The following is a 12,789-nucleotide window of genomic DNA, read 5'->3' on the forward strand; positions in this document are numbered from 1 at the left end:
TACTGAAGTACTTTCCAATTCTGGCAGGATGGGCTCCATGGCCACCTGCTTGCACTAGGGCCTGACTAGCATTTTATTAACATCCAACTGCAGTTACCAGGACATTCATTACCACTGCTTGTACAAAGAAGAATTCTCTTTAAATTTTTTTCCCATACTGATTTCATCACCAGGTGTCAAAAGGCAAAACCGTGGCCTGAGGCCAAATAGAAAAATGTCATCTCTACAAATGAGGAGAAAAGACAAGGACTTTAAAAAATCAGGTCAACAAGCCCATTAGCCAATAATAGTTTGTAAAACTATACTGTCTTCACACTAGAGGCTGTGCTAGCAAATGTGCTCCTTGGAAACAAGGGCTGTAGAGCTTGAAATGGGTTGCCAGCCTGGTTTGCCTTTTTCGTTTTTCATGTTTATTTTTATTTTTTTATTTATAACATGGAATCAGACTATGACTATAATGGAGCATAGCTATGGCGGGGTATAGGCACTGCCAAGGAAGAGACAGCGAAAAGCCCGTAGGGTTCCCAATCTAAGCTAGCAGACCTTCCCATCTTCCTCAGGAGTGGTCCCTGTCTCTGCGGCTGGAATGTGCGGGAGGGAAAGTTACAAGTGCCCCCAAAATGAGACAGCAAAACACTTCCTTCTGAGAACTAAAGGTCATAGGCTTTTAAGGAACAATAGAGCTCAATGTAAGCTTCAGAAAGATGATGACAGTCAGATGAGACGGGGGTAGGGAAGCAGGGGTGAGGAGATGCTCCCCGTCTGGGATAGCTGAATAGGAGGGTCAAGGCCAGGAACTTTAGAAGCACGAGAAGGGCTGGATCTTCCAGAACCTGCCCAAGTGGGCCTGAGAAACCTAAGAGGCTCCTCTGAAAATCTAGGGTATCTATGCATCCAATACTCTCAGCCCTCTCCTCGGGAAGGGAGATAATCCCCACAGGAAGCACCCCCCCAAACTGGGGCTTTTCCTACCCTTCAAAAGCCACAAACCCTCACGGAAAACATTTACAAGGGAGTGGAAGGGCCAGGGGCAAGCAGCGGTTCTGCAAACCTCAGGAAGGAGGCCCCTGGATCCAAAGAACTTTGCCCCTGGAATGGGGGGTGGGGTGGGGAGGGCACCGTCTGAGGCCCGTAAGCCTCGGGGAAAGCAGCTGCAGGAACTGGAGCAGGGTCCCGTGGGTGCACTGACGAGGGGGTGGCGGCCTGGGGCGCGGTCGCCGGTGAGGGAGGCCCGCGGGCCGGGCACGGGAGCGGGGGCGCTGCGGGCCCGTGGCTGCAAAGAGCCGGGGCTTGGGAGGCAGAGGCCGGCGTAGGCCTCGGGGGCCCGGACACACCCACCGTGGCGGCCTCGGGCCCGCTTACCTGCTCCTCCTCCGGGGTCAGCTCCGGCGCCATGTCGGGCCGGGGCGCGGTCGCGGGCTCCATCCCCCCGCCACCGCCGCCGGGCGGACAGAACTCGCTCGCGAGCGCAGGAGCCCGGCACGCTCGGCCTCCGCTTCCGCGTCCCCGCGCCTCAGCAGCCCCGGGCCGGCTCGAGCATGGTGGGGCCGGCCAGGGCCCGGCGCCCGCAGCAGCCGCAAACGCCGCTTCTGCTTCTTTAAGAAAAATCTCTCCGAACTGCCCCTCTCTTCCGGGAGGAAATCCTTTTTTATATTATTCGCTCCTTTCCTCACACTCCCCCTTATCTCCTGGGGAAGAAAAAGTGCAGGCGAAGAGCTAACAGCCGCTCGGGATTTAAAAGGAAATCGGAAATCAGGAACTTTTAGAGCCGGGAGCGAAGGGTCGGCGGAAATTTCACGAAGGCCGCTGGCCCCCTCGGCGCCCCGCTTCCTCCGCCGTACTCCCGCTTCTCCACAGCGCCACAGCGCTCGGGGCCGCCCAGCCGGGCCGTCCTCGCGGACGCTGGCCCTGCGACCTGCGCGGCTGCCTCAGCCAGGCTCCTTGCGGGCGGCCGCAGCGAGAGGGAGGGAGCCGAGAGGGAGCGAGGGAAACGCGCCCCCCTCCTGGCTCACGGCCAACGCTGCGGCCGCCCCGCGGCCGCCCGAGCCCCCCGCGGCTCCATTGAGAAACTGAGCGTCTCATTCACAAGCTGGTGGCGAGGAGGGCCCGGCGGAGCGAGGACGCCGTCCGTGAGGGGGAGACAGAGAGGAGCCCGGGCGGGGGAGGGGACCCGGGCGGGGAGGGGACCCTAGCAGGACGGAAGGCGACTCGACTGCGGGAGGGAGAAAAAGGAAGAAAAGAGTGTATTTCGTGAGGCTCAGATCTTCGGAGGAGGAGGAGAATACATTCGTTTGCAAATTATCTGCTGACTGGCACCTCTCCTGGGGTTAACTTGCCGCTGCCACCTACGCGTGAGAAACCCACAATCCTCATCTATTTGTCGCTTGCAGCCTGAAAGACCCTGGAAAGGTTGCCTGCCAGGCCAGGAAGCTTAGGTGGAAGGAATCGCACCTGCCTCCCTCTCTCTCCCTCCTTACTGGCTATATCCTGTAATTCTTCTCCAGTGTAGCTAATGTTAATCCCCCACAGAAACATCAGACTCCGAACCTCATTCAGGAATGACGCGGCCTTTGCAGACCTTTGATTTTCACTAGGGCAAGTGCAGCAAAGGATTCAGGATTAGGTGTACACTCTTGGAATCATTTGGGGAGGAATGGGGCATAGAGAAGGCAAGGCTGGGTCTAGTATGTTGTTGCATTATTCCAAGCCAAAGATAAATATTCCAAAGGGACTCAGAGAAGTCCACAACTAGTTCCAAGGCTGAAGCCCTGGAGCCAGTCCTGTGAGAGACCCAAAGGAGGGGCCTTCACACAACAGGAAGGTGCTGTGAGTTGTGATGCTCCCACGATATTTTTTTTTCTTTTCTTTTCTTTTTTTTGAGACTGAGTCTCACTGTGTCGCCCAGGCTAGAGTGCAGTGACGCGATCCCGGCTCACTACAACCTCCGCCTCCCGGGTTCAAGCGATTCTCCTGCCTCAGCCTCCTGGGCAGCTGGGATTACAGGTGTGCGCCACCACACCCTGCTAATTTTTGTATTTTTAGTAGAGACAGGGTTTCACCATGTTAGCCAGGATGGTCTTGAACTTCTGACCTCAGGCAATCCACCCTCAGCTTCCCAAAGTGCTGGGATTACAGGCGTGAACCACTGCATCCAGCCTATTTTCTTTTTATTGAAGTGTAATATACAGAAAAAGTGCAAATATAAGTGTACCACTTGATGAATTTATTTTATTTTTTGAGACAGGGTCTCACTCTATTGCCCAGGATAGAGTGCAACAGCACAATCCTGGCTCACTACAACCTCCACTTCCTGGTTTAAGCGATCCTCCAGCCTCAGCCTCCCAAATAGCTGGGACTACAGGTGCACACCACCAGGCCCGGCTCATTTTTGTATTTTTTGTAGAGACAGGGTTTCACCACGTTGCCCAGGCTGGTCTCAAACTCCTGAGCTCAAAGCAATCCACTCACCTCAGCCTCCCAAAGTGCTAGGATAACAGGCGCGAGCCGCTGCGCCCAGCCAGATGAATTTTCATAAACTCATGTGTCTGTGCCCAATGCACAGATCAAGAAATAGAATATTCTCAACTTGCCAAAGCCTTGCCTTTTGCCCACCCCCCACTCCCCACCGCCTAGTCAGTTACCACTCTGCTGAAGGGTAACCACTATCTTGCCCCCACTTTTTTTTTTTTTTTTAAAGAGACAGGGTCTCTCGCTCTGTCACCCAGGCTAGAGTGCAATGGTGCGATCTGGGCTCACTGCAACCTCTGCCTCTGGGTTCAAGCGAATCTCCTGCCTCAGCCTTCAGAGTAGCTGGGATTACAGGTATGCACTACCATGCCCATCTAATTTTTGTATTTTTTTTAGTAGAGATGGGGTTTCACCATGTTGGCCAGGCTGGTCTCGAATTCCTGCCCTCAAGTGATCCACCCACCTCGGTCTCCTAAAGCTCTAGGATTACAGTTGTGAGCTATCACGCCCAGCTCCAGGCTGATCTTGAACTCCTGGGCTCAAGTGATCTGCCTGCCTCCCACTTCCAAAGTGTTGGGCGTGAACCACCGTGCCGGGCCAAATATGCTTTTTCTCCCTAGGCAAGCAAATGGCTCTAGGACTAAACTGGAGTAAGAAACAGCGGGACCTGAGTAGTACAAGTCATTGATTGGAGACAGGAAAGGATGGAGTCTCTCAACTCACTATTTACACTTCACATTTGTTTTGCCCACTGATCCTCAGGACACCAGGGGTCAGTGATTTATCCAAAGTCACACAACTAACTAATTAGTATTGAGCTAGAACTTGAACCCAGGCATTCTAACTCCTGATCTAGGGACTGGGTGAGGAGGATAATTAATAAAGATATTTAACTGAGTGGGCTGAGAGAGAACTCAGCAGTGTTTTCAGAGGCACAGCTGTGTGCGTGGGCGTATGGGTGTGTAAGGGAAGAGAATCACTGTTTTAACAGGACAATGTTTGGAAATTTCTGAGCACAAACGTGAATAACAAAACAAAGTACAAGGCAGCTGGCTGGCCGGCCACTTTGTTCTGAGAGGTAAATCCAGGAGACCCAGAGTAGAGAGGCAGCTACCTGGCTTGCCTCTAACTGCAGGCTTGAACCAATGAACTCCAATATGGTACTGTCATCCTGACCAATCAAATCTTAAAGGCTGGGCTGGGCACTGGGGCTCACACTTGTAATCCCAGCACTTGGGAGGCCCAGATGGGTGGATCACTTGAGGTCAGGAGTTTGAGACCACCATGAACAATCAACATGGTGAAACCCCATGTCTGCTAAAAACACAAAAAATTAGCCGGACGGGATGTTGCATGCCTGTAATCCCAGCAACTCGGGAGGCTGAGGCAGGAGAATTGCTTGAACCTGGGAGGCAGAGGTTGCAATGAGCCAAAATCACGCCATGGCACTCCAGCCTGCGCAACAAGAGTGAAACTGTGTCACAAAAAAAAAAAAAAAAAAAAATCTTAGAGGACTGCAGAATGGCTTGTAATATCAAAAGACTGAAAACATTATGAGGCTGGGCGCAGTGGCTCACACCTGTAATCCTAGCACTTTGGGAGGCTGAGGCAGGCGGATCACGCAGTAGAACAAGACCATCCTTGCCAACATGGTGAAACCCTGTCTCTACTAAAAATACAAAAATTAGCTGGGCGTGGTGGTGCTCGCCTGTAGTCCCAGCTACTCAGGAGACTGAGGCAGGAGAATCGCCTGAACCCGGGAGGCAGAGGTTACAGTAAGCCGAGATCGCCTTACTGCACGCCAGCCTGGCAGCAGAGCGAAACTCCATCCCAAACAAACAAACAAACAAACATACATTATGGCCCATCAATAGAAAACTTAGTAAATAAATTACAGTACACACATACACTGAAATAACAGGCTGACATTGTGTCCTTACATTTATCCCACAAACTGTTCTAAATGACTTTCATTCATTTACTCTCACCATATTAGTATAAGAAAGGTGAAACTATGATCCTTATTTTACAAAAGGCATATATAGTAGATCCATATGTACTGACATAGCCTCCTTTTTTCTTTTTTTTTTTTTCCTGAGACGGAGTCTTGCTGTGTCGCCCAGGCTAGAGTGCTGTGGTGCAGTCTCAGCTCTCTGCAACTTCCGCCTCCTGGGTTCAAGCAATTCTCTGCCTCAGGCTCCCGAGTAGTTGGGATTACAGGCATACAACATCCTGTCCAGCTAATTTGTTGTATTTTTAGCAAAGACAGGGTTTCACCATGTTGATCAGGGTGGTCTCGAACTCCTGACCTCAAGTGATCCACCCACCTGGGCCTCCCAAAGTGCTAGGATTACAGGTGTGAGCCATCATGACTGGCTGCTTTTTTTTTGGTTTGAGATAGAGTCTCGCTTTGTTACCCAGGTTGGAGTGCAGTGGCACGATCTCAGCTCACTGCAACTTCCACTTCCTGGGCTCAGGTGATTCTTGTGCCTCAGCCTCCCAAATAGCTGGGATTACAGGCGTGAACCACCGTGCCTGGCCCCTCCTTGCTTTTAAATTTAATTTTATTTATTTTTTTTTTGAGGCAGAGTGTCACTCTGTAACCTCAGCTGGAGTGCAATGGCACATCTCAGCTCACTGCAACCTCTGTCCCCCAGTTTCAAGCAATTCTCCTGCCTCAGCCTCTCGAGTAGCTGGTATTACAGGTGTGCACCACCACATCTGGCTAATTTTTTTTATTATTATTATACTTTAAGTTCTAGGGTAAATGTGCATAATGTGCAGGTTTGTTACATATGCATACGTGTGGCATGTTGGTGTGCTGCACCCATGAACTCGTCATTTACATTAGGTATTCCTCTTAATGCTATCCCTCCTCTCCTCCCACCCCATGACAGGCCCTGGTGTGTGATGTTCCTTGCCCTGTGTCCAAGTGTTCTGATTGTTCAATTCCCACCTATGACTGAGAACATGCAGTGTTTGGTTTTCTGTCCTTGCGACAGTCTGCTCAGAATGATGGTTTCCAACTTCATCCATGTCCCTAAAAAGGACATGAACTCATCCTTTTTCATGGCTGCATAGTATTCCATGGTGTACATGTGCTACATTTTCTTAATCCAACCTATCACCAATGGACATTTGGGTTGCTTCCAAGTCTTTGCTATTGTGAATAGTGCCGCAATAAACGTATGTGTGCATGTGTCTTTATAGTAGCATGATTCATAATCCTTTGGATATATACCCAATAAAGGGATCGCTGGGTTAAATGGTATTTCTAGTTCTAGATCCTTGAGGAATTGCCACACTGTCTTCCACAATGGTTGAACTAGTTCAAAGTCCCACCAACAGTGTGAAAGAGTTCCTATTTCTCCACATCCTCTCCAGCACCTGTTGTTTCCTGACTTTTTAATGATCGCCATTCTAACTGGTGTGAGATGATATCTCATTGTGGTTTTGGTTTGCATTTCTTTGATGACCAGTGATGATGAGCATTTTTTCATGTGTCCATTGGCTGCATAAATGTCTTCTTTTGAGAAGTGTCTGTTGATATCCTTCACCCACTTTTTGATGGGGTTGATTTTTTCTTGTAAATTTGTTTAAGTTCTTTGTAGATTTTGGATATTAGCCCTTTGTCAGATGGGTAGATTACAAAAATTTCTCCCATTCTGTAAGTTTCGCATTCACTCTGATGGTAGTTTCTTTTGCTGTGCAGAAGCTCTTTAGTTAAATTAAATCCCAATTGTCTATTCTGGCTTTTGTTGCCATTGCTTTTGGTGTTTTAGTCATGAAGTCCTTGCCCTTGCCTATGTCCTGAATGGTATTGCCTAGGTTTTCTTTGAGGGTTTTTATGGTTTTAGGTCTAACATTTAAGTCTTTAATCCATTTTGAATTAATTTTTGTATAGGGTGTAAGGAAGGGATGCAGTTTCAGCTTTCCACATATATATCCAGCTAATTTTTGTATTTTTAGTAGAGACAGGCTTTTGCCATGTTGACCAGGCTGGTCTCGAACTCCTAACCTCAGGTGATCTGCCCACCTCGGCCTCCCAAAGTGCTGGGATTACAGGCGTGAGCCACCACACCCAGCCTAAAATAGACATTTTGTTTTGTTTTGTTTTTCTGAGACAGAGTCTCAATCTATCACCCAGGCTGAAGTACAGTGATGCGATCTCGGCTCACTGCAACCTCCGCCTCCTGGGTTGAAGTGATTCTCGTGCCTCAGCCTCCTGAGTAGCTGGGATTACAGGCGCCCACCACCATGCCCGGCTAATTTTTGTATTTTTAGTAGAGACAGGGTTTCACCATGTTGCCCAGGCTGGTCTTGAACACCTGACCTCAGATGATCCCCCACTTCAGCCTCTCCAAGTGCTGGGATTACATGTGTGAGCCACCACACCCAGCCCAGAATAGACATTTTATAAAAGAAGACATTTAAATCTCAAACAGGCACATGAAAAGATGCTTAACTTCACTGATCATCAAAGAAATGCAAACTGAAACTACAATGGGGCCAGGCGTGGTGGCTCATGCCTTTAATCCCAGCACTTTGGGAGGCTGAGGTGGGTGGATCACTTGAGGTCAGGAGTTCAAGACCAGCCTGGCCAACATAGTGAAACCTCATCTCTACTAAAAATACAAATATTAGCCAGGCACAGTGGCGCACACCTGTAATTCCAGCTACTCAGGAGGTTGAAGTAGGAGAATCGCTTGAACCCGGAAGGCGAATTGTGCCACTGCACTCCAGCCTGGGCAACAGAGTGAGACCCCATCTCAAAATAAATAAATAAAACTACAATGAGATACCATCTCATCCCGGTGAAAATGGTTTTTATCCAAAAGACAGGCAATAACAAATGCTGGGAAGGATGTGGAGAATAGGGAACCTTCGTACACTTTTGGTGGGAATATAAATTAGTACAACCACCATGGAGAACAATTTGGAGTTTCCTAAAAAAAAAAAACCTAAAAATATAGCCAGGTGAGGTGACTCATGCCTAGAGGCTGAGGCAGGAAGATCACTTGAGTCCAAGAGTCCAGGAGTTTGAGTCCAGCCCGGGCAACACGGTGAGACCTCATCTCTACAAAATATAAAAAAAATTAGCTAGGAGTAGTGGTGCACACCTGTAGTCCCAGATACTTGGGAGGCTGAGGTGTGAGGATCACTTGAGCCTGGGAGATAAAGGCTGCAGTGAACTGTGATTACACCACTGTGCTCCAGCCTGGGCAAGAGAGTCAGACCTTGTTGAAAAGGGAGGGGAGGAGAGGGGAGGGGAAGGGAGGGAAGGTGTAGCGGAAGAGAGGTGTGAGGGGAGGGGAGGGGAAGGTAGGGGAGGGGAGGGGAGGAAAAGGGGAGGGGAGGGGAGGGAGGAGGAAAGAAAAAAGCCGAAAATAAAGCTACCAATCCCCCTCCTAGGTATATACCCCAAAGAAAGAAAATCAGTATACTGAAGAGATATCTGCACTCCCATGTTTATTGCCGCACTATTCACAATAACTAAAATTTGGAAGCAACCTAAGTGTTCATCAACATATAAATGGATAAAGAAAAGGAGGCTGAGACGGGTGGATCACGAGGTCAGGAGATCGAGTTCATCCTGGCTAACACGGTGAAACCCCGTCTCTACTACAAAATACAAAAAAATAGCCGGGCGAGGAGGTGGGCGCCTGTAGTCCCAGCTGCTCGGGAGGCTGAGGCAGGAGAATGGCGTGAACCTGGGAGGCGGAGCTTGCAGTGAGCTGAGATCCGGCCACTGCACTCCAGCCCCGGCGACAGAGCGAGACTCCGTCTCAAAAAAAAAAAAAAAAAAAAAAGAAAATGTGGCACAGATACACAATGGAGTACTATTAAGTATAAAAAAGAATGAGGCTGGATACGGTGTCTCACACCTGTAGTTTCAGCACTTTGGAAGGCTGAGGGGCAGATCACTTGAGGCCAGGGGTTAAAGACCAGCCTGGCCAACATGATGAATCCCTGTCTCTAAAAAAAATATTAAAAATACAAAAATTAGTTGGATGTGGTGGCACACACCTGTAATCCCAGCTACTCGGGAGGCTGAGGCATGAGAATCGCTTGAACCTGGGAGGCGGAGGTTGCAGTGAGCCAAGATTGTCCCACTGCACTCCAGACTGGGCGACAGAGTGAGACTCTGTCTCAAAAAAAAAAGAAAGAGATCCTGTCACTTGCAACAACATGGATGGAACTGGAGGTCATTACGTTAAGTGAAATAAGCCAGGCACAGAAAGACAAACTTCCCATGTTCTCACTTATTTTGTAGGAGCTAAAAATTAAAATAATTGAACTCATGGAGATAGAGTAGAAGGATGGTAACCAGAGGATGGGAAGGGTAGTGGGGGGTGGGGGAGAAGTGGGGATGGTTAATGGGTACAGAAGAATAGCAAGAATGAATAAGAGCCAGGTGCAGTGGCTCATGCCTATAATCCCAGCACTTTGGGAGGCCAAGGCAAGTGGATGGCTTGAGCTCAGGAATTTGAAACCAGCCTAGGCAACATGGCAAGACTCTGTCTCTACTAAAAATACAAAAAAGATTACTTGAGCCTGGGACGCACAGGTTGCAGTGAGCTGAGATCACGCCACTGCACTCCAGCCTGGGTGACAGAGTGAGACCCTGTCTCAAATTTTTAAAAAATTAAAAAATTAAAAAAAAAAAAAAGAATGAGTAAGGTGTATTTGCTAGCACAATAGGGTGACTATACAGTACAAAATAATTTAATTGTACATTTCAAAATAATTAAGAATATAATTGGTTTGTAACACAAAGGATAAATGCCTGGGATGGATACCCCATTTACCTTGATGTGATTATTACGCATTGCATGCCTGTATAAAAATATCTCATGTGACCCATAAATATATACGTCTACTATTTGATGTACCCACAAAAAAGAAAAAGAGAAAGAAAAAAAAATAGCGTAAGTTTCAGGTCTCGGTCTAGAAAGCTTATCCTCCCCTCCCCGCACCTTCTTCACCAAACATATCTGACTCATCCTTAAGGTCTGAGCTCAAAAGTCACTTCCCCAGCAATATCTTCCTTGATTACTCCCTAAACTGAACTCTAAGACTCATAGCACCCTTTTATTCGTCAGAGAGCTGATCACAATTTGTAATTATGCACTTGTTTCTACATTCATTGGCCTAGTGTTTGTGTGCCCTACTAGACTGTATGCTTTAGGACAGCAGGACCACATCTGTCCTGTTGGCCCCTGAACTCCCAGCGCCTAGAACCTAGTACATAGTAGGCAAGCCCTTGATAAATGTGTGTGGAATGACTGAATCAAGGAAGATGGCCACCTCATCTATGAGACCTATCTTACCATTTTTCCCTCTGTTTTGTAAGCTCCTCTCAAACATTGCTCCAAAATCTCTACTGCCTATAAAAGAGACCTGCATTGTGCTATAACGATGATCTGAGGCTGGGTGCAGTGGCTCACGCCTGTAATCCCAGCACTTTGGGAGGCTGAGGAGGGCAGATCGTTAGGTCAGGAGTTCAAGACCAGCCTGACCAATGTGGTGAAACCCCATCTCTGCTAAAAACACAAAAATTAGCTGGGCACAGTGGTGCACGCCTGTAATCCCAGCTACTCAGGAGGCTGACGCAGGAGAATCACTTGAACCTGGGAGGCGGAGGTTGCAGTGAGCCAAGATTGCGCCATTGCAATCTAGCCTGGGCTACAGAACAAGACACCACCTCAAAAAAAGGAAAAAAAAAGATGATTTGGCTATAAAAGATTCACCCCACCTTGCCAAAAGAAATAAAGGTGGGCACAGTGGTGCACATCTGTAGCCCCAGACACTTGGGAGGCCGAGATGGGAGGATTGCTTGAGCCCAGGTGTTCAAGACCAGCCTGGGCAATGTAGTGAGATCCCATCTCTAAAAAATATATATTTATATAGAGTGCAATGGTACAATTACAGCTAATTGCAGCTCTAACTCCTGGTCACAGGAGATCCTCCTATCTCAGCCTCCCAAGCAGCTAGGGTTACAGGCACATATCACCATGCTCAACTAATTTTTAAATTTTTTGTAGAGACAAGGTCCTGCTCTGCTGGCCAGGCTGGTCTGGAACTCCTGGCCTCAAGAGATCCTCCTGCCTTGGCCTCCCAAAGCACTGGGATTACAGGTGTGAACCACCATGCCCAGTCTCATTTCTTTATTAGAAAGGACAGCTAGGGTGATTGCCTTTCCCTCCTCCAATGTACAGAGTGAGTTTTTAGGCTATCCTTTTAATCACATACACAGAACTAAATATAGTTCTTGTTCCTAGAAGTCTGCAGCATATCCAAGCACCTGTCAGCAGCCTGCCACACACCTCCATTCAGTCTTCTCAGCAAGGTCACCCCTCTGTGCAGCAGCAGAGAGGAGGGGCTCTCCTCCAGAGTGCATTCTTGTTCCACCTTAGTATTTCTTCACTCACTCAACTAAAAGTTATTGATGTAACAAGTGCCAGGCATAATGCCAGGCACTTGGGACCTAAAGATGAGGAAGACCAGATTCCTGACCTCATGGAACTTGCTACGTAATAGAAGGAGTGTGTAGTAAAGAACTTAACCTTGGGAAGAGAGTTCTGGCCTTTGCCCTTGGCTCCTGGGAGGTAACCTCTAAGCCCTTGGAATGTCTTGCCTGATAAAAGTATCTTTGTTTACCAGGAGGCAGACCTTAGGCCACACCGGATGGTCTAACAATGTGATTTAGGCAGAAGTCTTTGGGGTGTACCAGATAGTTTAGCAAAGTGATGAGGGAGGAGGGGAGACTTTGGATCATACTTTATCAGCTAGACTTCTGGAGGGGCTGGAGACTGAGGTCAGTCACATGGGCAGACAACCAGGTCCAAATGAATGAGCCCCAGTAAAAATTTTGGACATCATTCCTGCCGGGCGCGGTGGCTCATGCCTGTAATCCCAGCACTTTCGGAGGCCAAGGTGGGCAGATCACCTGAGGTCAGGAGTTCGAGACCAATCTGGCCAACATGGGGGAAACCCTGTCTCCACTTAAAATACAAAAATTGGCTGGACGTGGTGGCAGATGCCTGTAATCCCAGCTACTTGGGAGGCTGAGGCAGGAGAATTGCTTGAACCCAGGAGGCAGTGGTTACAGTGAGCCAAGATTGTGCCACTGCACTCCAGCCTGGGCAATACAGCGAAACTCCATCTCAAAACAACAATAACAAAAAACAAAACAAAACAAAAAACTTTGGATGTAAAAGCTCAGGTGAGATTCCCTGATTGGCAAAACTCTGAATATTGTTATGCATACTGGGAAAATTAACTCTGTCCATGATTCCACTGGGAGCTCTGCATTTGGAA

At 48.4% G+C, this 12,789-nt stretch overlaps 1 protein-coding gene across 1 annotated transcript in view; it reads right to left on the reverse strand.

The window, feature by feature from the left end:
• The window catches only part of PTPN9 (protein tyrosine phosphatase non-receptor type 9), a 112,819-nt gene extending 110,892 nt beyond the window's left edge, over nucleotides 1-1,927 (reverse strand). Inside the window, exon 1 of the mRNA XM_008015814.3 lies at nucleotides 1,363-1,927. Within this exon, the coding sequence (XP_008014005.1) occupies nucleotides 1,363-1,425 (63 nt within the window). The 5' untranslated portion in view covers nucleotides 1,426-1,927. The remainder of the gene's footprint in view (nucleotides 1-1,362) is intronic.
• Nucleotides 1,928-12,789: the final 10,862 nt, after the last annotated feature.

The sequence above is a fragment of the Chlorocebus sabaeus genome, chromosome 26, assembly GCF_047675955.1.
Source record: "Chlorocebus sabaeus isolate Y175 chromosome 26, mChlSab1.0.hap1, whole genome shotgun sequence".
NCBI lineage: Eukaryota > Metazoa > Chordata > Mammalia > Primates > Cercopithecidae > Chlorocebus > Chlorocebus sabaeus.